Source organism: Erythrolamprus reginae, chromosome 2, assembly GCF_031021105.1.
Source record: "Erythrolamprus reginae isolate rEryReg1 chromosome 2, rEryReg1.hap1, whole genome shotgun sequence".
Classification (NCBI taxonomy): Eukaryota; Metazoa; Chordata; class Lepidosauria; order Squamata; family Dipsadidae; genus Erythrolamprus; species Erythrolamprus reginae.
Genome location: NC_091951.1, coordinates 159,248,191 through 159,275,013, shown reverse-complemented (window position 1 = coordinate 159,275,013; position 26,823 = coordinate 159,248,191). Strand labels below are relative to the sequence as shown.

The following is a 26,823-nucleotide window of genomic DNA, read 5'->3' as shown; positions in this document are numbered from 1 at the left end:
CTCCAGAAAATGCTTTTGGGCAAGGAAAAAAGACTCACTCTTAGTAGCCCCCACCTTTGTCAATGTGCCATCAAGGAATGGCCAAGCTCACCTTTGTTAATAACTGGACCAATCTATTCTGCATAACAAACAACAGCCATATTAGGAATTGCCCAAAGCCCTTTCATTCCACCATCACCCAGCAAAGAGTCAAGTCAAACTTGAACTCAAAAACACAGCCTACCAACTTGCTTCTGAATGGCACCATGGGAATCTGACAACCAATCAGAATGCATTTCTTATACAGGGAACAGGAAACTCTGAGGTGAGGCCCAACAGAAGTTATAAAAATTCAGAGATTCTTAGCAACTGCCCTTTTTTCTCTGGACCCAACACCTGGAAGCATGCGATCCACCTTTTTTGCTCTTGTGCCATGTGCTCCTGTCCACCATTAAACCTTCTTTCCAAGCAACCTCCATGAATCCAGTGTCATTTTCCCCACTTGGAACTGAACCCAGAAGAATATTACTTCCAACAGAACTATACTTTAGTTCTACCTATGCAACCAAAAGATCTTATATGTTTCTTCTGTAGTGATCACTTGGTTTTATATTTCAACCCACATTCATTCAGCATCCACTCATATTTCACTTATTTCTTCCTATTTTACCACCCACACTTCTAAAACTCTATTCCTATTGCATTCCATTTACCTTTTTCTTCTGACATACCCAATTCTCACTTCCATATAACAGAATAGGCAAAAAGAACCGTTGTACATACCTGAACGGTCTTCTCGATGCACTGGAAGGAGAGTCCAACATGGGTAATTCACCAATCTTATTGGTAGAGACTGAGTTAATTTAAATATTTAAATATGAGGTAGTCACCGCCCCTTAGCAGCCCCCAATACCTCAGTTTTAAAAACGAAGCCAGTTTAAGGATAACCTGTTTATTGAACAACAACCATATAACCTCATAACAGTGTATTGAATCCCAAACTCCAGCGACTTGGCGAAACAACCATGCCGGGTGGGTTTGGACTCTCCTTCCAGTGCATCGAGAAGACCGTTCAGGTATGTACAACGGTTCTTCTCCACTGCATCTGGAAGGAGAGTCCAACATGGGATATGCCAAAGATTACTACCCATGGGAGGGAAAAGGCTGAGCTACGGTCGCAGGAGTTGAACACACTTGCTGCAAAACCCGTCTCCCAAACGAAGCTTCCGCCGAAGCTACTGAGTCCAGTTTGTAATGGCGTATGAAGGTATTAGGAGACGCCCACGTAGCCGCCCTGCAAATGTCCTCAATGGACGCCTGAGTCCTCCAAGCCACTGAAGTGGCTGCACTTCTAGTGGAATGCGCTGTTACCCCGGTTGGTGGTACCTGAGACCGGGCTTTGTAAGCCTCCTCAATACAGTCTTTCAGCCAGCGACTGATGGATTTAGCCGACACTGCCAGACCCATTGATCGCTGACCAAAGGACACAAACAGCCGCTCAGATTTCCTGAAATGTCCAGTCCGTCTGATGTAGATTTTCAAGGCCCTCCGAACATCTACCTTGTGCCATCTCAGCTCGAGAGGGTGCTGTCCATGTGTGCAAAAGTCTGGCAAGACTAACTCTTGAGCCCTATGAAACCCAGAGTTAATTTTGGGGATAAATGTAGGGTCCAACCTTAAAACTACCCGATCAGGGTGGAATATACATAAATCTGCACGCGTAGACAGGGCCGACAGCTCCGACACTCTGCGTGCCGACGTAATTGCCACTAAAAAGGCAGTCTTTAAGGAGAGCAATCGTACTGGAATCGTCCTCATTGGCTCGAAAGGAGGGGCTGTCAACGCCTTGAGTACTAGGGAAAGGTCCCACGTCGGGAACCTATGCACTGGAGGCGCATGAGTGTTAATCGCGCCCTTAATAAAATCCCTAATCCAAGGATCCTGTGCCAGGGAGCGAGCGTGGGGTACCCGGATGATGGTTGCCAGAGCCGCTAAATGCCTTTTCAAGGTATTTGGGGCTAACCCTTTCTCCACCCCTGACTGTAGGAATCGTAAGATTGACACAACCGAAGCCTCCCCCGGGTTAAGCTGGTGATCCGAACAAAACTTACAGAAGGCCGCCCAAGTGGACTGGTAGAGTCTTACCGTAGATGGGCGACGTGCTGCCTGTATGGTGGATATAACCTCGTCTGGTAAGGCCTGCTGTCTCAGACCCGCCCTTTCAAGTGCCAGGCGGTCAGTTTGAACCACTGAGGGTCCGGATGGCAAACTGACCCCTGAACCAACACTACCTCGGAATCTGGAATCCTCCACGGGGAAGACACCGACAGGGCTACTAGGTCTGCAAACCAAGGCCGTCTCGGCCAATAGGGAGCCACCAAGATCATTTCCACCCCCTCCCGAATTGTCTTGTCTAATATCCGTTGAATAAGACACGTGGGGGGAAAGGCATACAGTAACCCCTGGGGCCATGGTGACCATAGGGCGTTGACCCCCTCCGCCCCTGGAGTCGGAAACCGGGAGAAAAACCTCTGCAATTGGGTGTTTGCTGGGGTTGCGAAGAGGTCCACCAATGGAAGACCAAATCGTAGCACTATCTGCTTGAAGAGTGCAGGGTCCAGCTGCCACTCCGAAGGATCCAGAGTGGACCTGCTCAGCCAGTCCGCCTGCACATTGCTGGTCCCGGCAATATGCTCCGCCGTCAGAGAGGCCAGATGAGATTCGGCCCAATCGAAGAGGTCCGTGGCTTGAGTCATGAGGCGATGAGATCTGGTACCTCCTTGATGGTTCAGGTGGGCTTTTGTGGCCACGTTGTCCGTCAGAACCAGGACATGCCTGTCTTGAACCCAGGGAGCGAAGGCCTGAAGGGCTAAGAAAACCGCTCTGAGTTCGAGAACGTTGATATTGACCTGGGTTAAGTCCTCCTGACACCACAGGCCCTGAGCTATATGAGGCCCCATATGAGCGCCCCAGCCCGACAAGCTCGCGTCTGTTGTGATGATCACACGCTCGTGGCTGCGAAGAGGAGAACCCTGGATCAAAGCTGGGGACAACCACCATGCCAGCGACTGCTTGACCGAAGCTGGGAGTCGCACCTTTCGGTGGGAGTGACTCATCTTGTCCCTCTGGGCCGGGAGGAGAAACCATTGTAGGCCCCTCATATGATGGCGAGCCCAAGGCACAATCCCTATGGCTGAGACCATAGTCCCTAGTACCTTGGACAATGTCGCCAACGGTATTTGCCTTTGTCGACGAAGGCTGGTTACCAATCTCCGTATATTGAGGACCCTCTCTGGTGTTAGCGAGACCGTGTCCTCCGCGGTGTCTATGATGGAGCCGAGGTGTTGGATTGATGTGGTGGGATGAAGATGGCTCTTCTCCACGTTGACCGTGTAGCCGTGCCTCTCCAGAGTTTCCCGTGTGAGCGCCAGATGGTGTTGCGCTTGGACCATAGACTTGGACATAACGATTATGTCGTCCAAGTATGCCATAACTCTTATGGACTGGGCCCTTAGATGTGCTGTCAGAATGTCCATCAGCTTCGTAAATGTACGGGGAGCCGAAGATAGGCCGAACGGCATGGCACGGTACTGGTAGTGGACCCCGTTGAGACAAAACCTGAGATACCGACGATGAGCTGGCCAAACCGGAACATGCAGGTAAGCCTCTTTGAGGTCGATAGATGTGAGAAAATCGTTGTGCCGAACAGAGGCCAAAATTGACTGCAGGGAGTGCATGCGAAATCTGCGATACCGAATGAAGGTATTCAGGAGCTTTAGGTTTAATATCATCCTGAACCCCCCCGAAGACTTCGGCACTAGGAACACAACGGAATAAAATCCCGTGCCCTTGGCATGTTCGGGCACCTTCTCTATTGCTTGTATGTTGAGAAGGTGTGTTATCTCCAGTTGAAGATGACGTCTTTTGAGTGGGTCTCGCGTTAGTGGACAGGTGACAAACCGGTTTGGCGGGGGCTGCAAGAATTCCAGGCGCAGTCCTCTTGATATTGTGGCCCTTGCCCACTTGTCGGTGGAGGTAATTCTCCAGGAGGCACTGAAGCGTTGAAGTTTGCCTCCTATGGGCTGTAATGGAGCCAAGTCATTTTGTGCGCCTGAAGCCACGTTGGTTCCCTCTAAAAGGACGCCGAGACTGCTGGTATCCTCTGGGCCTATCCTGAAAGGCCGCTCGGTCCCCTCTAAAGGTGGGCTGGCCATACTGATTTTGGGTGTATGGCCTATTACCTTGACTCGCCGAGGAAGAGGAATCCCAACGAAAGGGCTGACGGCGAGCGTAAGGATTGGGTCTACGCTCCTGGCGCCGGTATGCTCTAGGGAGGGTCTTACGTTTGTCCTTATCCTCGATGAGGACAGGGTCCAAGGCTTCTCCAAAGAGCTTCTCCCCTTGGTATGGAGATGATGCCAGGTTCCACTTGGACTTCAGGTCCGCTGGCCAACTCCTCAGCCACAGGAGGCGTCTGGATGCAAGTGACGCCGCCATCCCTCTAGCCGAAAACTTTGCGGCATGGAGAGTTGCATCCGCAGAAAACTCCGCAGCTGCCAATAATTTACTGAGGTCCTGACGTAAGCGACCTTCTTCCGGACCTAGGCGGGCCTGTACCTCCTGTAACCACATTATGGAGGCCCTATTGAAAAATGAAGCCGCGGTCGCTGCCCGAAACGCCCAGCTAGCCATATGATGGGATTTCCTCAATAAAATTTCCGCCTTTCTATCCTCCGGCTTCAAGCTGTCACCAGTCTCAGATGGTACTAAGGCCTTAGAGATCAAGGTCATTACTGGCTGATCGATGGGCGGAAATTCTAGCAGCTTTTCCATGTCATCATCCAAGGTATAAAATTTCCTTTCGATGACTGAAGGACCTTGAGCTGCTGCAGGCTGTTGCCATGGGCGTTTGATGCTTTGCCTAAATATATCGGAGGATGGCACATGTTCAGTCTCAGGTTGGGGCTCCTTGAATAGCACTGCTGAAGGCTTAGGGTCCTCTGAGGCCTCGGAGGCCTTGGTTGGACCTGGTAAATCTGCCACCTGCTTAGCTTTGTGTAGCAGAATTTTAAAAAGGGGAGCCTTAAAAAGTCCAGCTTGCACAGGAGGATCTGGAGCTGATTCATCATCTGAAAAATCGTATTCTTTTTCCATGTCCTCCAGGGGAGACGGCTCCTCCATCCAGGACCCCATACCCGAGGGGGGCGGTGCAGCCCACAGGTTCTTGGGCTGTGCAGAGCGGGGGTGTTGGGCAGTTTGTTGCACCCCCACAGCCATCCCTTGTGAGTATACATCAGAGATGAGGCCTTGCAAGGCAGGGGACATCTGCTGCCAGGTATCAGGTGCCACACGCAACCCAGCCGCAGTGGGTGTAAAGGTGGCAGATGGGGCACTCCGTAATGAGTGGCTGGCAGACCCTGGTCTCTGTTGCTGAGGCCCAGCAGGAGGAACCACTTGAGGCATGAAGTGCTGCCTCTCTGGAGACCATTCCCTCTCTGATAATGTCTCTGATGGTCTCAAATTACATTGGGCTGGTGGATCCCTGGCCTGCAATAAGGGAGAGGTGGTTCTAGGAGTTAAGAGGGCTGCCTCCAGTCTCTGCTCCAACGCTTTAATGCGCCTCTCTGCCTCCTTCATTGATGAAGATGTTTGGGCCTTAGATTTGTCCTTGGACTTCCCCTTGCCTTTATCCTGAGGCAATACACTGGGGGAAGATGACTTCTCAAGGGTCTTTTCCTCCATACTCACAGTTCACAGTTGTTTTTAAACAGCGAGCTCAAAAGACACTTGACAGACACGACTGTCAATGGCCAAATATCAGCGAAAAATGGCGTCTAGGCAATTTAGAGCATAATGCTGCCCAGTGACAGTTGGTCGCGCCCAGTGATTGGGCGGAGAGCAACATTACCCGCCCAATCATGGCGGGCGCGGGATTCCTTGCCTTCAAAAATGGCGTTCCCGCTTTTTCTGCCGCTGACAGGCTCTGGGAGGCTCGCCGGTAAGGGCCCTGCCCCCCCCACGCTCGAAACTGACAGCCGTTTCAAATAGCCGATCCGCGCGGCTTTTCCGGCTCAGCGAGCGGCTTGCGGCGGCGGCGGCTGTCAAATTAGCCGCCGAACAGCTGAGAGGCGCTGGCTGGGCGCCAAACCCAAGCGCCTTCGTTCCCGGCGAAATTCTCGCCGTCCAAGCTTCCCAGTGAGGGGGGCTGACCCCCTCACCTTCAGCTGGCAGCCGGGTATGGCCACTGAGGCCGGGGACCCAAGGCTGAGTTGCTCCTCGCTGAGCATAGTACCCACTGAGGGAAGGGAAGCTCGAGGAGATTCACGGTGGGGGTGATTCTGCCCGCGGAGGGCAGAGACCCCTTGAAATCCCTTTCCTGATTCACAGCACCTGCAAAAAGAAAGGGGAAAAAAAACCAGAAAAATTAATAATTTATTATTACTATCATTATTAGTATTATTACTATTATTATTATTACTATTATTACTATTATTATTAATGCTTCATCAGAGAAGCCAACTCAACAGTCTCTACACTAAGACTGAGTTTTTAAAACTGAGGTATTGGGGGCTGCTAAGGGGCGGTGACTACCTCATATTTAAATATTTAAATTAACTCAGTCTCTACCAATAAGATTGGTGAATTACCCATGTTGGACTCTCCTTCCAGATGCAGTGGAGAACATGCTCTTATACATGGTTATTTTCATTTATTTCAACAACATTCAGTCTTCACAACAAACCATACACTACCTGCTGCCTTTCTCCCACAAACTACATGAGTTGAAATGTCTCCATCCACTTTCCTCACATTAATAAACATTCTACCAAGGTACACATATTCATTTGCTTACTTTAGTTTTTCAGCTTTTTCCAATTGTTCACTCCATTTTCCATGTTAAACATAATTACTTTAGTTTCTGATGCATTAATTTTCAGATCAGTATTCTCACTGCATTATACAGTCTATTTAATACTGGCTGCAAATCATTTGGATTCTCAGTCAACAACACAACCTTGTTGTAAAGGGAATGAGGGGAGAAATACATTCAGACAGACTTGCAAAATTCTGTTACTATAACCTTATAAAAAGTAGCATTAACACATATGACAGGTTTCCTAGGCAGGTCCACCTTGAAGGGCTAATAACTATCTGCATACTAAAGTAACATACATACACTAAAGCTGACAAATATAGTTTAAGCTGGAACAAAAGCATTTCTTATGCATTTATCCATTAATAAATTAAATAGCCAAAGGAATACCACATATCCTTGTCTTATTCCCTATTCATTGCTGAAATATTCATTAGGCATTCCATCTATTCTCACATATGCATTATTTCCTTTACATACCATACTTAATCACATTCCGCAATCACATATTTTACAAAGATAAGAGAAATATATGCTTTTGATAAATAAAGAACTGAAAAAGTAACTTTCCCAATTATTTGCTAAAAAGCACAACTCTGAACATCCAGCATAAAGTCCCAGTGCATATTCCAGTCCAATTTTGTTTCTTGTTATCTCTACTATCTTTTCAATTCAAATGCTGCCAAGCACTTTTTCAGGTATGCTTAAGTAACAGGGGTGCTGGTCTTACCTGATATGCCTCTTCTCATGGGATGAAGGATGGCTTATCCTTGTCCATTCAGAATGAGGATCGAGTCTGCCTTGCCAGTACAACTCAACTTTGACAAATTTGAAGACACAGACTCGACATGGCCACTCCTGGTCATTAACTCTGATGGTTGAGAACATTAACAAGTCACCGCCGGCGACCGATGAGATCTGCACCAGAGGATGCTTGAAATAGTTCACAGATGGACAGAGCCAGTGCAGGCCTGAGTGCTAGCTCCACCCCATGAGAAGAGGCATATCAGGTAAGACCAACACCCCTTCTCCATTGTGGATGGAGCTAGCACTCAGGATGGGACCTAACTAAGCCAGGTGGGAACAGTCATAATCCATCTAACTGGCCACCTTGTGAACCCTCTGGAGAATCCTGCAGCCAAACACTGCCTCCGCCAAGGCAAAGGAGTCAATTTGGAAATGACATATGAATTGCAATGGAGACATCCAGGTCACTGCCGCTGCCTGGCAGATCTCCTTGAGAGATGCCTGAGTAGCCCAAGCCACAGATGTTGCAGCAATTCTTGTGGATTGCTGATGCCATCAGGCCAATGGACAGATGAGAGACCATAGGCCTTGGAAATTGTGCCTCAAATCCAGTGGATCAGGAGAAAAATCTCAGCAGCTGAGAGTTCTCTGGGGTCAAAAATAGTTGACCTCCAGAAGGCCGAATTGGCTCACAAGGTCATGGAATATGGAGGGATGTAACTGCCACTCTGCATGGTCCAGAGTTGTCCAACTGAGCCAGTCCACCCAAAGATGTGGTCTGCCGAGAGGGACAGAAGATGATGCTCTGCCCAGAGACCCAGTTTTAGCCCCCCCCCCAATCAAAGTCTTGGAGCAAATGCCGTCCTGCCAGTTGACATGGGCCTTTGTCTTCACATTGTCCGTAAGGACTAGGACATGTTTCCTGGAGATCTGGTGCTACAAGTGTTTGAGGACCAGGAACATGGCCCAGAATTCCAGCCTGTTGATGGGGCACCTGGATTCCACTGATGACCAATCATTGCCATGAAATTGCAGGTGTCAACCACCAGGTCAGGGAACGCTGAATCTCCAGAGGAACCAGGCCTTTGATTGGAGAAGAACTGCAGCCTGCCTTCTGGAAGGGCAATAGGAACCACTGGAGCTCCCTACAGTATAGATGAGCCCAGGGTGTTATGGAGATGCTCGAAATCAATTTCCCAGGAAAGTGGACAAAAGGGCTATGGGGACTCTATGCTCCCACTGAACCTGGGAAGCCAGATCCTTAATGCTGGTCTGTCTATCCTGGGACAGAGAGACTCTACACTTTAGGGAATCAATAATGGCCCGAAGGTGGAGCAAGGTGGTAGAGGAGGAGGTATGGCTTTTGTCCTTGTGTTGAGATCGTTACCTGGAGATGGCACTCTGTGAGATGCCTAGAAGAATATCATCCAGGTCACATTGGACACACGTGGGCATGGACTGAAGATGGGCCACTAGGGCAGCTAGGATTTTGGTGAATACCCTGGGAGCAGAGGAAAGGCCAAAGGGTAGGGCCCTATATTGAAAATGCCTACCTGCATAACAGAATCTAAGGTACTATCGATGATGGTGGTTAATTGTTATGTACAAGTAGGCTTCAGTCATGTCCAGGGAGGCGAGATAGTCCACCTGACAAATGTAACCCAGGATAGACTGCAAGGAATGCATCTTGAACCTCCTATATTTAATGTATTGGTTCAGATGCTCAAGGCCCAGAATTGCCCTCCATCCCCATGAGGTTTTAGGGACTACAAAAAGGATAGAATAAAAGCCCTGTTGGTTCTGAGATGTCTGCTGGATAGCTCGAATGTCCAGCAGGTGCTGGACCACCGAATCCATGAGTCCTTTCTTTCAGGGCACTTTGGAGAGAGGGCACCAGATTAAAAAAACCTCAGGGGAAAGGAGAAAAATTCCAGAGAGAAGCTGTGGCTGACCATCTCTTGGATCCATCTATCCTGGGTGGTCTGGTGCCATATGGTGGAATAAAGGGCCATATGACACCCCCCCCCTATCGGAGGATCCAGGGAATCATCTGGAGCGTTGGTAAGGATGATATCCTCCTCCGCCCCTCTTAAATTGCCTCCCCCTCCTTCTTCTTGTGGAACAAAAGCCCTAAGCGAAACAAACCCAAAGAGTTGAGGATCTGGATGAGGATCTTCATCCTCTGATAAAAAGCAAATAAGTTGCTACTTAGTGTGAGAAAACTGAGATGCTTTATTTTCAAAAATTCTGGTAATTCTGAACCCCATCTTCAGTTTGTTTGTTTGTTTGTTTGTTTGTTTGTTTGTTTGTTTGTTTGTTTGATTGTTTGTTTGTTCATTCATTCATTAAATTTTTATGCCCCCCTTCTACTTAGGCTCAGGGCGGCTTACAACATGTTAGCAATAGCACTTTTTAACAGAGCCTGCACATTGCCCCCACAATCCAGGTCCTCATTTTACCCACCTCGGAAGAGTGGAAGGCTGACCTACAGATCTACAGTCAGCTTCAGTGGCCTGCAGTACAGCACTGTACCTGCTGCACCATCCCAGTTCTTCTGAAGTTCAAGAGAAATGCCTCCTAGTTCATGAAGATACATTTCTTATATTTGGGTAGAAACAGGATACACTGAGCTTTCAAGTTTCTTGAAACATTGCCTCACTATTTTGTTAAAACATTTTTTGAAAGTACCTGAATGTTTGAATGCCACTGCTTGCCATGAACCTTTTATTTATGATGGGGCATTGTTGAACCTTATACAGAGCTTTGAAATACTAACTGAGATTCTGTTAAATCAAAAAAAAAATCATGAAATTCCTTCTCGATGATCAGAAAAAGTAATTGTAACGAATTAACAAAAAGATGCTTTCACTTTTTGTCTTTAGGGAGAAAAAAATCATCATAGAATACAAAGATAGCTGAATTGGCAGTTAACATTTATAGAACACTGACTTGGCATTTCTGCACTTTTATGTCCCAAAAGGACATTATTCATGCTGAGGAAGACTTCTTCCTAATTGAGGTATTTCCAGTGAGATTTAAAGACTTAAATACTCCCAACTAGCATTGAGGAGGAAGAGCTTCTTCCCATAACACTGATACTATATTCAAGAAGTCATATGTTTGAATTCATACCTATAATATAAAATGGAATGAATCATAGCTTTTATTTTTAAAACAGGTTCTCAAAACTTTTGCTTTCAGACACACACACATATCGAGAGGGGGGGAGGGAGGGAGGGAGGAAGATTTTACAAGCCGGTAAGAGCTGGGAACATTGTTAGCACCTCCTTAGGGATGAAAAGAAACTTATTCAGAACAAGTAGAGGGGGGGGGGTAAAGCTTGGAAAGACTTAGAGCTGGAAAAACATTCTTTGGAGAGAGTTTGCAAGCTGGAACATCGTTAGCATCTCGTTAGAGCTGGAAATAAACTTATTCAGAGATAATAGAGCATTGGGGGGGGGGAAAGCCTGCAAACACTTAGGGCTGGAAAAAATCTTCAGAGAGAGTAACAATGAAAAAACCTATAAGGTAAGAGCTGTGAAAATCGTTAGCACCTAGTTAGGGCTGGGGGAAAAGCTTTGGTGGGGAAAAAGGCTACATTCAAGGCACACCCCAATTTTCAGCCTCTTTTAGGTGAGAAAAAGGTTGTCTTATAATCTGAAAAATATGGTGTGTGTGTGTGTGTGTGTGTGTGCGTATGTGTGTAATCACCCTGGTATACCGGGATGATTCAACAGAATATATATTTATATATATATCTACGAAATCTACGAAAACATATATGTGTGTGTGTGTGTGTGTGTTTATGTCGGATCACCCTGGTATATTGAAGGAACGTCACAGCTCCTTTTTGCCTCTAGGCCCAACCCAGGACCATTTCAAGGCAGTTAATTTATTCATAGCCGACAACTATATTCTGTATGTATCAAATATTTTTAGCTGAAATTTCCTAGTCTCCCTTAATTTTAAAATTTCAGCTAAAAATATTTGATACATACATACGTACATACATACATACATACATACATACATACATACATACATACATACATATATGGCTGCATTTGTGTAGGTCATCAAAAGTTGAATAAAACTTGAAAATGACTCGCTATTAATAAAGACCTTGAAAACAGATAACAAATCCTGAACTGCACAGAACTCTGTGGCAGCTTAGTTCACTGGTTAGTGAATATTAGAAGTGGAAGTAAAATCTAATCATATGCTTCACATTATATGATTACACAATAATCTAGTAACTCAAACCTATTAGTCACCAAGAACAGAAAATACAATTCAAAATAACATCAGATAGATAGACAGACAGACAGACAGACAGACAGACAGATTTTCCTAAATTTCTAAATAGTAGTGATTTGATTTTTTTAGTATTCAGATTATATTTACCCAAATAAGTATTCCAAATAAGTATTCCATAAGTATTAACTCTGAATAGATTCAAGTTTTTAATACCTGTTATTTATTCAAGCAAGTGTCTGATTAATTGTTTATGTCATTAAGTCTATGGGGGGAGGGGGGAGGAGACGGCATTTCTCTATTTAAAATATAGTTCCAAGATCAAAATCTATGTTCATAAACGTATATACATATGTTTAATATATGTTTACATTAAACAACCTCAGATATGCAGATGATACTACTCTAATGGCAGAAAATGAAGAGGAACTAAAGAGCCTCTGGATGCGGGTGAAGAAAGAGAGTGAAAAAGTTGTCTTGAAACTCAACATTAAGAGAACTAAGATCATGGTATACAGCCCTCTCAATTCCTGGCAAATAGATGGGGAAGAAATGGAGGTAGTGACAGATTTTAGTTTCCTGGGCTCCAAGATCACCGCAAATGGGGACTGCAGCCAAGAAATTAAAAGGGGAGGAAAGCTATGGCAAATCTACACAGCTCTTGGAGGAAGCAGTTTGAGACGAAGCTCTTGATGCAGACACACTGTCCAGTGACTTGACCGATGCTCTAGGAGTCAGCTAGATATAAACTCACTGTACGAAGAGCTTAGGAATATAGCAACTGGAAATGACTCCATCTTTGCAACTGGAGGAATGGTTGGCACAACCGTCCAAGTTGAGTGAGCCAAAAAGCTGGCAAGGACAGCAACAGAGGTGGGACATAAACAGCTTTGACAGACTCAGTCCAATCAGCTTAGTAGATGGAGTTAACCCATTCCTGGATGTTATATCCACCATTATGGAGAAAGGATGAGTGACAAATAATTGAGGTCTTTGAACTATGGTGCTAGAGGAGACTCCTGTGAGCAGTGTTGCCTCTAATTTTTTTTGGGGGGGGGGGGGGGCGGAAAAGTATAGTGTCTGAGCGGCAGTCCCTTTGGGACTGGGCGACACAGAAATATTAAATAAATAAATAAATAAACAAACAAATAAATAAAAAACCCACCCTGTTTTGCCTCAGAGAATTTCAAAATAAAATACTGTACTGTGTGTCTATAACAGTGAGCTCATAATAAGGCAACTCTATCAATATCAAAATGCCACTTAAATAGTTGAGCTAGTTTCAAACTAGATTTTGATTTTCTTTCTCTCTTCCTTACTCCCATTCTTTTTCTTTCTCTTTTCCTTCCTCTCTTTTTTCTATCTGTTTCTCTCTCTTCCTCTCTTCCTCTCTCTCTCCTTCCCTCTCACTCTTTCCCTCTCGGCTTCTGGGCAGGTTTGAAAAACTCTGAGTTGATGATGATTTTTAAGTGAGCGATTGCTCACTGCTCAGCTTAGAGGGAACTATGCCTGTGAGTCCCTTGGACTGAAAGGTGATTGTCAGTCCTAGAGGAGAGCAAGCCTGACTGCTCTTTAGAAGTCCAGATCCTGAAGATGAAACTGAAATACTTTGGCCACCTAATGAGAAACAAGGACTCACTGAAGAAGAACCTATTGTTGGGAAAGATTGAAGGCATAAGAAGAAGGGGACGACAGAGAATGAGGTGGCTGAAGGGAGTCACTGAAGCAGTAGGCATGAGCTTAAACGGACTCCAGAGGATGGTAGAGGACAGGAAGGTGTGAAGAAATGTTGTCCATGGGTTAGCGATGGGTCGGACACGACTTCGCACCTAACAACAACAACAATAACAACAACAATGTATGTTTATCTACATATTTTTAATGTTCATCTTATGTGTTTGGAAACTTAAAATGTTAGTGCTTTAATCCTTGCTACATTGTAAAATAATAAATGTTGTATGTGTTTATCAGGGTGAATAACATCTCCTATGGAAAATAAATACATAACAGATTTGAAAACCATATTTCTTAGCCAGTAAATCCCCAGAAATACTTATGAAGCTCTGGAAGAAAATTGTTATACCTTGATACCAAAAGCTCTTCCCAGCTCATACATTTTTAGAGCCTTTGTTATATGGGACAAAATAGTAATTCTATGCAGCAAGAGCCATAAATTTAAAAATATCATTATAGCTAGATGGAACTATGATGTTCCATCTATTTCAGTAGGCAGAATTTTGGAATATCTGCTGGTCAAAACCCAGGCAATGCCTAAATATTCACTGCTTGCTTGCTTACTTCTCTCTCTTTCCCTCTCTCCCTCCTCTCCCCCTGCCCCCAAGAAAAAGACTTGCTAGGATTACTCTTGGCTCCCCTCCATTTGTATAAGGACATGCTGGATGCAATACACTTATGTCTATCCTCCTCCTATCTGCTTGGTACATTTAGAATAAATCCTGTAGAAACTGGCCAGATGTTTCCAGCTACTCTCTGAATGAAGACAGGAAACCAGAGATGAAGGAAGAGGATAAATCCAATTGCATAACCACATGAATGATGAAAAATAGCCTTTTGAAAGTGGTCTTATGATCTGATCTATGGCCAGATATCTGAATCATGTCGATTGCTGGAAGATTTCTGAGCAAAAACCGGACTTCCTGCAGTAAGATAAGATACATAAATATCGGACCCATATTCAGGTCGATATATTTCTATCCCAACTCTGTGCATCTGTATATAAATGCAGGTATGAATGAGAGATAATGTCCTGCAACAGACTTTGGTATGTTAATCAGAATAACTAGGTCACTGAATATTTTTGAGAGATTTGAGTGTTTGTGGGTGGGTGATAGGTGAGTCAAGGATTGGAGGAAAAACATTCTAACTAATGAGAGAATTACAAGCGCATGCTGTTAAGAGGACCAAAATGGGCTACTGACTCTTGTTGAACTATATCCATATTCTATCCAGAGAGTATAGCTAACACTGACACACTGAACACATGCTTTGCTTCACAGATACAGTGCAGTGAACCTGAACATCCAAAAGAAGTTGTCATTTCTTCACCACTACTACCAACAACCACCACCACTATCAATACATTATATAAGGACAAAGGATAACAGTAAAGAACTTCCTATTTACACAAGGGATTGTTTTGTTAACAAAGCTTCCTGGTTCAGTATGCCCTGGACATGTCTATCCTGAAATAACCAAGTGCTCTAATTTTCATGCTGCATAATTTAGGTCTCTTCATGATTCTTCCTAAATTTTTATGGAGCGTGGTTAAAACTACACACTCACCAGCTCTGCTCAAACTGCACCATCTTTTTCTACCATAATATTTGCCTTTCTTCATTGAAATGTCTATCAAATACCAGCAGTTTTCATGCTTCGCTTTTATTTCAAAACGATTAACCTTCACAGCATGTACCCAAAAGTCTTAATGTTCACTGTATGTACCTAAAACATATTTTCAAAATTAACACAGAGAACGACATAATTAAAACATTTTTAAGGATTTAAGATGACTTATGATCCTTAAAAAGAAGTCGGTTTGTGATTACCGCAGCAAACATGAAATTCAGGTTAAGCTCTCCATTTTGCCTTAGAGTTGCTGGGAGGTCTCCAGTAAGCTTTGCAACTTTATCTTTCATCAGGAAATCTATGACTTTGCATTAGTTTCCAAGGTATCGCAGCTTTTGTCTTCCTGTTGCCAAGATTAAAATGGCTACTGCTGGGAAGCAGCGCAAAGGAGATTTAGATTGAGATGCTTAGGTAGGACAGTACAGAAGCCACCCATATGTCTTTCAGAAAGAATGATGGATGTGGAAATATTCTGACTCTAAGTCAGACCTCAAACTGAGCCACCTTTCCATTCAGCTACAACTTTAATTCAGAGCAAATAATTAAACCTGATGTTATGTTGGATAGAAGCGGAGAGACAAGCACTGGGTATAAAGCAATCCTGACAGATTAAAAACTGAGGATCACAATTAGAAGAAATAGAGAGAACCTTTAGAAAAGAGTGGTAATAAATACTGACTTTAGAAATTTTCATTTTTGAAATTCTAGCCTACAGTCCTGCATTACCCTAGAAAGTAATACAATCTTTTGCATTCTAATTTCACAGATTAAGAAATGAGCAGCCAGCAGCAAAATCATTTTGTGTGACAACTGGAATATCAAACGGCACTATGCTGCTAGTAATGACGCCTCTAGTACAATTTTGCAACAATTAAGAGCATAAGATTTTGCCAAAGCTACAGTTAAAGTTACTTTATAGTACTATGATAGATATATATACAAGGCTAGCACATTTCTATGAACTGGAAAATAATTTGCATTTATCTGCATAACTGGGTTATTTGCATGATTTCTACATTCTAGCTATGCAACGCAACAGTTTTTATTGGTTGGCTTGCTCCAATAAAATTAAAAAATGACTTTGTTAATCAGAACTGTGTTCCAATATAATATGCATAACTGTTTGCTTTTAAAATGAAATTTCAAAGGCAGAACACACTGAACAACATAAAATAAGAACACATCTTCAAGAAGAACACAACTTTCTCATTCTGCAGTTGATTAAATGTATCAAATCAGATTGTTTCACGTGGCAGAAGTGAAAATGGTTTTGTTTACCAGCCTCATTTGCAGCAATAAATTTATGAAATCACACAATGTCCTCTTTTATTAACAGCAAGGTACTTCTCAGTTCTGCAGAATTAAGGCTAACAAAAGCAAGTTTTTTCTTTGTACATCTTACAGAGCATTTAGTTTAGTGACCGATAACCGACTCCAAGAGAAAGTGGCAGGAATAGATCACTTGGAAGTCCTAAAGTGTAGTGTAAGTAACTACCCTAATAAAGTTCTTTACCATTACTGTCTTAATTTCAGTTGAAAAGCTCTAAGAGTATACACTGATTCTATATTAAATGTTACAATTTAATGAACAGTTTTATTAGGTGTCTGTATCATTAGATGGCAAAACAGACTAAATTGTAATGGCAAGACTTTTTCCAAATTAGCTTCGGATTGTCATGATTTGCTGCCAGTCATCTATTTTTTTTAAAGTGAAGCAGATCCTAAACAAGAAGAAAAGATTAGATCTTCTTCTGAGATTTCCCACCAATCTATACCATGAGCAATTCTTAGTTTCCTTCTTCACACAAGCTACTAAACCTGTGGTTGCTGGCCTGGAAATAACACAGGACCAGCCTATGGTGCCTCTGGCAGCCAAAATGGGGCATGGGGGGCTATGCCCGCCGCCCCCCTCCCCTGTGCCCCATTTTCTGCCTGGACACCGACCTGCAGCACGGTGCTGGCCAAAACAGGGCATGGGAGGGCTGCACATGGGCCCCCTTGCCCCTTTTGACCAGCAGAGTGCTGCAGGAGGTGTCTATCCCTTCTCCCCAACCCCGCTGGCTTGTGGAGGAGAACTACAATGCGGATCCAGGCCTCAAAGAAATCCAGTTTGACACCCCTGTTCTAAATCATATGTAAAACTTTGGAGGACCAGCACATAAGCAAAAACATAGCAGCTGAGCCCCTGCAGACAATAATGCCCACATTTTCCCCATCAGGCATGTACCTGCAAAGTGAATAACATATAATAATAGCATGATGGCAATATTATTACTGTCTTAGTGAATACTATTTGTTATTGCATATTGAATAAGATAATTGTAATCAATATAATTGATTTAATCACATTTAAAATCTCATGAGAAGTGGCAATCTCCCAACGTTCCCATCATAGACAACCTATTTAGATCTTAAGACCTTTAGAATACTTCTTGGATTGTATGTTTGTAACCATGGTTATATAATCCTTCCCCCCCCCCAAAAAAAAAACCCCCAACCCAACTCACCTCTAGTTCCTGCTCCCTTTGCAGGGCAAATTGTTTGAAAGACTTGACAATAAGGCCAGCATTTGAGCAATCATACACAAAAATGGAGGGGCTGCCCATCCACGTTTGTAGATCATATATGGATAATGGGATATATTGAGTGTAGTTCTGTGAAAGAAAAGATAAGTCCATATATAAGTACAGTCAAAATACATATTTACCTAGGAATCAATATGGGATTTTTTAATGTCACATTTTAATTGAAACCAACAAATTTATACTTCTTGAAACAATTTTTTAAAAATCTTCTTACATATTAAAGTTAGTTTGCATTTATGTAGGTGTGTGTGTGTGTGTCTATATCTGTGTTGTGTGTAATGAAAATTATGTATTAAAAAGGAGGGAGCAATAAAAATGAAAAATGCAAATATACTGAAAAATCATCAATCCCTATTTTCACATACACATCAATTACAGAAGTGCTCAAGAAAAGGTGACAATGTTCAGGATGTTCATACGACTCCTCGGGTATTCTAAATAAAATAAAAATAAGTAGTGGTATTACCTGGACCATCATTCTACCTCTGATACAAGAGGTAATACAGCCATAAAGGTTAGTAATTATAAATAGCCTAATTTTTCTTTTCTTTTTTTTATTATAATTTTTTTATTTAAAACGAAAACAGACATATAAAAACACGCAAACATAAAAGAAAAATACACATATCCAGGATGATTTACATCTCAATTTTCATCAGAAGCACATACGGAGTTGTATATGTTTTTACATCAAATTGAAAAAAATTTAGTCTATGTTCACTGTAAATATTGTATTAAAGTTTTTTTTCCTATTGCCTTTCAAGTTCTTTTCTAAAATGTTTCTTTTCTTCTTTATTTTCTCTTACATAAAAAAACTTTAAAAAAGCGAGAAAATCTGGTTTCCAATTTTGAAAAAAGAGGTGAACATATTAATTATTAATCTTTTAAACCTTGCATTCTATTTCACTTATTTGATTGTTTCTTTGTTTAAACCAATTGTAAAATTTATCCCTGGATTATTATAGAATTTAGGATAAATTTTACAATAAATAGCCTAATTTTTCATGTATTTGTCTAAAACCAACTAAATGAATTCCTAATCAAATGTCCCTCTAGGAATATATTACTGTCTGAATTATAGCAACATCCTCTTTCCAGATTGACAGTTTATCACAAGACTCATTAAACAATTATTGGGAAATCTGTGTACAAATGTAGCCATGAGAGAATATTGGTGTAGCTCAACAGAAAGAACCTCATATAACAATGAATGCAGATGGCACAACAAGATTCCATTGAAACGAGTCCCATTCAAGTATGTTTTCTAAATATGCTCTCTCTATACATATACTAGTAGCTGGATACCTGTGCTTCACTACAAATTGAACTACTTAGCATGAAGTAGAATGTCTAAACTCCCAGCCCGCAGGCCAGATAAGTCACACGCTGGCCATACTCACTGGCAGTTGGAACAGAGTTATTTTCAGGTGGGGAGGAGGAGTAGAACATCTAACTCCTTAGCATCAGAGCATGTTAATAATAATATAAGAAATAACTAATAATCTGATGGTCATTTCAAAAAATCATTTTTAGTAAGCATCTAGAAGCCAAGAGGAACATACGTGCCAAGTTTCAAGTTTGTAGGCTTTATGGTTCTGAAGATTTCGTGATGATGTGTGAGTGGTATTTCACACACACACACACACACACACACACACACACACACACACATCCATATCCTTAGGCAATAAAAGAAAGAATACTGAAATAACTTCTAGTGCGAATATTGCATGTTTCCAAATTGTTCAACGTATCAGAGAATAGATATTTGTAATAACTTCTAATGGTTCAAGTGCTAAACAAAAATATGTGCTTAATGCTTTAACATGTGCAGTAATATTCCGTAAACTGAATATCTTAATAGATAAAAACAGAAGAAGCAGGAGAAAGTAGCATCTTTGTCACATCATTCAGGTTTTTCTTTCTGACTTAGTCCATTATTTTTCTTTGACTCATTATTCCCCGCTATTCACAATGTGATATTGAAGATCAGAAGACTAATTCTGAAACTTTTAAAATCCCCCCTGAAAATGTATGATTTAAAAGAAATTATAAAACATACAGAAATAATTGAGAAAAGGAGAGGTTTGGAGAAAGTCCATCCTTTCTTTCTAGAGTCCATTAATGTCTCATTAGTCATATCCCTTTGTTTCTTATGTTGTGAAGGTGAATGGAGGTACAGTACTTCAAAACCTTCAAAGGGATGCCTGTAAGAGCGTATTAGACAGCTGCAACACCGATGAAGAGAGGAAAAACCATGTTATTTAATATTTCCTATTCCCTCTTTGAGATATTGATGTCCCTTCTGCCACGAAAGAGAATTAGGAACATAGGCCAAAAGAGAGGAAGAGGAAAGGAAATGATATAAACATCTTCTGTCATGGCCTTTTAATGCTACCACAAACTAGGCACGCAAAAGAATGTAACTGCAATTGCCTTTTTTCTCCTCATGCTAAATAAAAAGAGGAAAAGCAAAAGATGATGATGATGATGATGATGATGATTATTATTATTATTATTATTATTTTTAATTAGATTTGTATGCCGCCCCTCTCTGTAGACTTGGGGTGGCTCACAACAATACATGATAAACGATCCGAGGCATAATTTCACATGTAAAACTCAGTCAACACCTGGTAAAATTATATGCATGTATTATAATCTTGAAGGAGAAAGATATATATATACAGTATCGCTATTATTGCAGGGGTATTTGAGATGGGAGATGAACAATGTTGAAATGGTGAACATTGTATGGTGAACTTGTGAAGTCTCACCCTTTATCTATCTACCCTTGATCTATCTAGGTATTTAGAAGCCTACATTGCATGTGACATACATGAAAAAAGTTTCAGGCTTTGGTCATCCAGGTGCAACTGGCATTTTGGCGTTGCTGGCATCACCAAAATATCATCCCCACCCCACAGATGCTTCTGTGATGAGTGGGTGGAATGTAAAAATTGGAGCAATGGAAAAAGCTAAAATCACAAAAGCATTTGAGTTTGCTAAAACATAGTAATTCCAGAGGTAGAATACAGATAGTCCTCATTTAATGACTGGTCAGCAATCATACAAAGTCATAATGGCATTGAATGAGATGTAAGAATGTTCCTTGTAGTTGTGGCCATCTCAGTGTCCCTGCAGTGATGTGATCACAATTTGGGCACTTGTCAACTGACTTGTAATTATGGTAGTCGCAGCATCCATGGTCATGTGATTGCCATACACTGCCAACTTGTGACAAGCAAAGTGAGTGGAGAAGTCGGCAAGGGACCACAAATGACAATGCAGGTTTTGCTCAATAATTGCAGCTGGAACTGTAAAACTGGTCATCCTACGTGAACACAATCATATGATGTCACACTTTATAACTGTGTTGCTTAGCAATGAAGTTGCCAGTCACAATTACCATCAATAAGAGTTGACTACCTGTAGTATAATTTTTCATAGTCAACACTTGTTTCAGCTACATGAGTATTGGTTCAGTATGTAGGCATTATCAGATGGTAAATATTACAATGACATAGATTTTATAGAACTAGGAGATTTCCAGGTGCAGATATTAAAGCACTGAGGTCCTCCAGAAGAACCTGATCCTGTAGCTGACAGAGCCACTGCACAGACGCCCTGATAAAAAAGGATGCAGGGTAGCATCACGAATCGCCCAGTGGTCAATGAGCCCTGTAAGAAGCCATCTCCTCTAGTCTTTCATCGGCATTGAGTGGCAGCACCGATGTCAAGGTCAAGGCAGCTACAGGGGCATCCACCTGCGGGACCTGGATCAGTTGGATGAGCTCAGGATCCACTGCAAAGAGAGTGTCCTCCAGACCACTGGACCACTGGGCACCAGCAGGTGAGTTCCACTGGCATCTAATGACATCCATAATCATTCTGGGGATCAGAGTGGAATCAGATTCCACCGCCTGTTCAGAGAAACAAAAATCCTCCTGCTCCCCCGTACCCTGGGACCAGTGAAGGGCTACCAAAATTTCTACTACCACACTGTGGACGTGGCTTATGCAGGACACCCTGCAATTTCTTTCAACATCTTTCATTGCAAATTGGGTGCTCTGGGGTGGAGCTCCATTTTCACTACACCACTACATCCCCCCCCCCCCGTCCGGGCAGTAGCCCGCCCCTGCCTGGGACTGCAGAAGATTGTAAGAGTCTGATCCCAGGTGAGCGGTAGCCCAAGCCTTGGCCAGAAGCTGCTTAAACAGGGTGGGATTAAATAAACCCTGGTCTACCCAGAGGTTCCAGATCCGAGAAACCATCCTCCCCACGCAGCTCACCCTCCGAAAGGGAAACCTGACTCGTATCTGAATGATCTGAGGCATAGGCCCCCTGGTAAGCAGGGTCCTCCTCAATCTGCCCCAATCGGACCCTATACACTTTTGGAAGTGCTGAAGCTACCGGAAAGTGAAGCCTCTGATGCAGCTCTTCTGCAATTCCCTCTCTTATTTCTGCTGAAAACCAGGTTAATAAAAAGGGAATGACATCCTGTTCCTGCATGCCCTCCTGGCAGAGCCCTGCCAAAGAAGGGGTAAAGGTAGCCAAAGGAGGAGCTTGAAGACTGCTTGCAGAGGGAGGCCATGGGCACTGCAGATGACCAAGACGCAGGTTGCACCTTCTGGGAAACAGGCTCCACTGAGGGGAATGAATCATGGGGGTGGGTTTTGTGTGTCTGTCTGAGCTCCCCAGAAGCCACTTCAGCAACGAGATACAGCACTGGATGGTGCCCTGCTGCACTGTGCCTCTCAGAGGCCTCCTCAGTCCTGGAAAACACCTTCTTCGGAGAGGGGCGGCATACAAATCTAATAAATTATTATTATTATTATTATTATTATTATTATTATTATTATTATTATTATTATTTCTGCCACCATTGAGCCAACTTCTGATCTACTCTGGAAGGCTTCCAGGGGTCGGGAGCCTTGGACCTGAGTTTCTCTGCGGCCACCAGACTGGTAGATCTGGCCTTATCTGGGGCCCTGACAGCCTTATTGGAGGCAGAGGGAGACCAAGACCCTGTTTCCCTTTCCATCCTGAGCAAGAGTAGAAAATGAAAGGAAAAAAATCAGGCAGTCCTGCTGGCCTAGAAAATGGATGGGTCACCCTAGAGCAGCAAATTGGGCCCAATCCCACAGACCTAAAGGCCAAAGGATTGAATGGCAAACAGAAAGGGTACAAATCTGTAGGCACATGCTGGTCTTGCCGCTGGTACAAGACAGTTGCTGCTGCCACAGTGAAGACAGAGACAGGAATATGGCCACCAACACAGTCAATAACTCCTCTCCATGCAGCTCTGTGATGATTCAAGAAGGGAAAGATTGGAAAATCAGCTCAAAATGTATGTTTGTACATTTAACAGAGCAGTAAAATGGCTGTGTACCCAGAATCCAGTGTCCCATCGAAATGATCGACACTAAAAGGCCACCAATGGTGAATCTTCGAACCTAGGCCAGGGCCAATTACTACCATCCAGCTGCCACCAGTAGATGGGAAGGTAAATTGACACAAGCAAAGCAAGCAGCTCAGCCACTGTGCTGCCAAAGTGGTGTTTGCACCCAAAAACTAAGCAGCTCGATCTTTGAGCTCACAAAATGCTGTTCACATCAAAAAGGGAATCCTTGCTGAAGCAACAACTGAAAATGGCAGAGCATGCTAGAAGGAGGCATCCCTGCTAGAAGAAAGACGAGATCGCCTGCTGATAGTAAAAAAAGGCAATCCTGCAATCACCCTACTGTGACAACAAAGGACAAGGAGCCTTCAACCAAAGGGCTAGCCTATTCATCGCTCTACATTAAAAGGGAGGCCGATGGAAAGCTGAGGGAGCGGTAAAATGGCCGACACCACCACCAGTCGCCAAACTGCTTATCTCCGTTTGCTAGACTGGCTGATGGCCGCAAGCCCCAAGCAGGGCAGGAAATCTTAAACCACCCTGCTCCTCAATGCTCTCCTGATACAAACAGTAGACAAGAAAACTCACAACAGCTGCTGCAACTCACTCAGTCATCTGAAGGCAAATGGTCAGGCACTCACAGTCACACTGAAACCAGTCCCAAACGTCCACAAAAAAATTCCAGGGAAAGTCCAGGAAAGGATTGAAAGTCAAATAAAAACCCACAAGTTCACGGGAGCTGAGAAAAAAGCATTCATAAGCTGAGGACTGAGTTGAACAACTGAGGAAACTGTCACCAGGGAGGCGGATCCTCAGAAAATTCAACACAGTCCATAGAGCTATGGGATTAGAGCAATCCATCCTGGACTCTCCCTTCGATACAATGGAAAAGAGGTTAGTTTCATACCTAAACCAAAGAAACAAAATGTCAGAAAATGCAAAAACTGAATTATTGAATTCATTCTTTATGCAAGTGAAGTTTTCCTAAGACCTTTCAAAGATAGAGCCAAGGTGGTGCAGCAGGTAGGATATAGTACTGCAGGCTACTAAAGCTGACTGTAGATCTGCAGATCAGCAGTTCAACTCTCATCACCGTCTCAAGGTTGACTCAGCATTCCATCCTTCTGAGGTGGGTAAAATGAGGACCCGGATTGTGGGGGCAATATGCTGGCTCTGTTAAAAAGAGCTATTGCTAACATGTTGTAAGCCGCCCTGAGTCTAAGGAGAAGGGCGGCATAAAAAAATTGAATAAATAAATAAAATAAATAAATAAATAAATAAAGTCCAAGCAAGAAATGCAGAACAAAGGGGTAGGTTTTAGAAAAGACAGCATTCGTGAAATCAGATAAATAATATAAGATGGATAATGAAAAGTAGTAACAGGAAAATGAAATATAGCAATTTCATTAATTACTACAAGGTCTTTGGGGTGGGGGGTATGTGCGCTTTCCAGTGAGTGTTGATTTATGGTGGCTGCCTGGACATTTTCTTGACAAGATTTCTGTGTACATCATGCCATAATAACAATTTATTAAATTGATTTGACATCCAATTCCCATTCATGGGTCTTTCAAACACAGTAATAATGATAGAGGTAATAGTAATAATCATCTCTGCAGTATATAAGAAACTACTTCAAGAACTGCACTTGGCGAAACAGTGGTTTAGAATAAAGGATGTGTCTATTCAATTTACCCAGCAAACATAAAAATGACAGTACTGGAAGATTAACAATTTAAGATGTGCAAGTGGCACCATATGTTTATTAAAAAGATGTAGAAAAACTAATTCTGGAAGTAAACCTGGCAATTTAAAAAATCTGGGATAAAGTTGTGATATTTAGAAGACAATGTTACCGTATTTTCCGGCGTATAAGACGACTGGGCGTATAAGACGACCCCCTAACTTTTCCAGTTAAAATATAGAATTTGAGATATACTCGCCGTATAAGACTACCCCTCTTCTGTACATCATAGACCTGACTGAGTCTAGGTCTATGATGTACTTGCATTGAGAAAAAAATCATTTCTGAACATGATAACACAATATTTTAATTACTAATGATGAAGATCTTATTGTTAAAATTATGAATGAATTATTTAGAGAGAGAGAGCCAAGTGGGAGCACTCTTCTGTCTCTCTCTCCATATGTCTCTGTCTATCTGTCTTGTCTGCCTCTCATATTTCTCCTCACCACAATTAAGTTTATTATTATAACTCATCATAATTTGTCAACACAAAAAGGTGAACCTGGCTATTTTTCTTTCTCCTACCATCTATTCTGCAGGTATCTTTCAGTCTAACATGCAGCATGCTGACACCTATGTGAGAATCTATTATGGAATGAGAATCTGTATGTGATATCATGATATGGCAATCCAAACAGCCCATCCATTTTTTCCTCTTTCCGCACTTTCTGTCTTTATCCTCTTGCAATGTCACTTAAACAGATTTTAACTTGTCGGGTTTAATTAGTGACCCTGCCAATTTTCAGTACTGTGCAGTGTGCTATGATACAGAGCAGGATGAATAATATGACCTCAGCTTTTAAAGTTATTTTAAAATGTTGCCTAAGAAATATGGAAAGATGATTCTTTTTGGAGGAAAAGTACATTTTCAATGGTTAAACATAAGAACAAATACAAACAGGCAGAAATAAATGCATCCAGTTTAACATTCAATTTTGCAACCACTAATAATGTTGGTCAAGTAGGTACAAAAATACCTGGAGAAATGATCAAAGTCTGGGAAATGGGACCCTTGTCAGTTAAAAGGAGTGCTGATTTACCACCTGCTAGAGCAGTGATTTTCAACCTTTTTTGAGCCGCAGCACATTTTTTACATTTACAAAATCCTGGGGCACACCACCAACCAAAATTACACAAATCTAATAAATAAATACATACATACATACACACACACACACACACACACACACACACACACACATAAATAACCCCCTCATATATACAATCCCATGTAACATCCCCTTATAAATACAGTCAATCATCAATCATCCCTCCTCAAATTTATACCACTGTCTCATTTCTGGGTTCTTCTCCTGTCTTTCCCCCTTTTCTCTCTTATGTTTCTCATTTCTCTCTCTTCCTCCCTTTTTCCCTCATTCCTTCTCCCTCTCACTTCTCTTTTTCCATCCCTGTCTCTCTTCCCCCCTTACACGTGTGTGTGTGTGTGTGTGTGTGTGTGTGTATACACACTCGAATCATTTCCAAAACCAGTTGAGGGCTGGGGTTTTTTTCTCTTTTATTCTTTTCAAACACAGGTGTGTGCTGGGGGGGGGTGTTTCTTATTATTTGGGTGCTTTTTACCATATGCTTCAAGAATCACCTCTCTCCCTCTCTCTTGTTCTCCGCCTTCATTGCTTATTTGATCCCTATGACAATCATTAAGTGTTGTACACATGATTCTTGACAAATGTATCTTTTTCTTTTATGTACGCTGAGAGCATATGCACCAATGCAAATTCCTTGTGTGTCTAATCACACTTGGCCAATAAACTATTCTATTATATTCTATTCACGAGCGGGCGGCTGTCTGGTTTCAATGCAAAAGCGCCTCTCGGAGAAAACGACCACGAAGCGCGCAGGGGAGACTAAG

The 26,823-nt window shown here is 42.6% G+C and overlaps 1 protein-coding gene across 2 annotated transcripts in view; it reads right to left on the bottom strand.

The window, feature by feature from the left end:
• The window catches only part of RPTOR (regulatory associated protein of MTOR complex 1), a 494,232-nt gene that overhangs the window by 318,043 nt on the left and 149,366 nt on the right, over window positions 1-26,823 (bottom strand). For both annotated transcript variants that reach the window (XM_070740207.1, XM_070740208.1), the window contains exon 5: window positions 17,728-17,874. In XM_070740207.1, coding sequence (XP_070596308.1) covers window positions 17,728-17,874 — 147 coding nt within the window. The remainder of the gene's footprint in view (window positions 1-17,727; window positions 17,875-26,823) is intronic.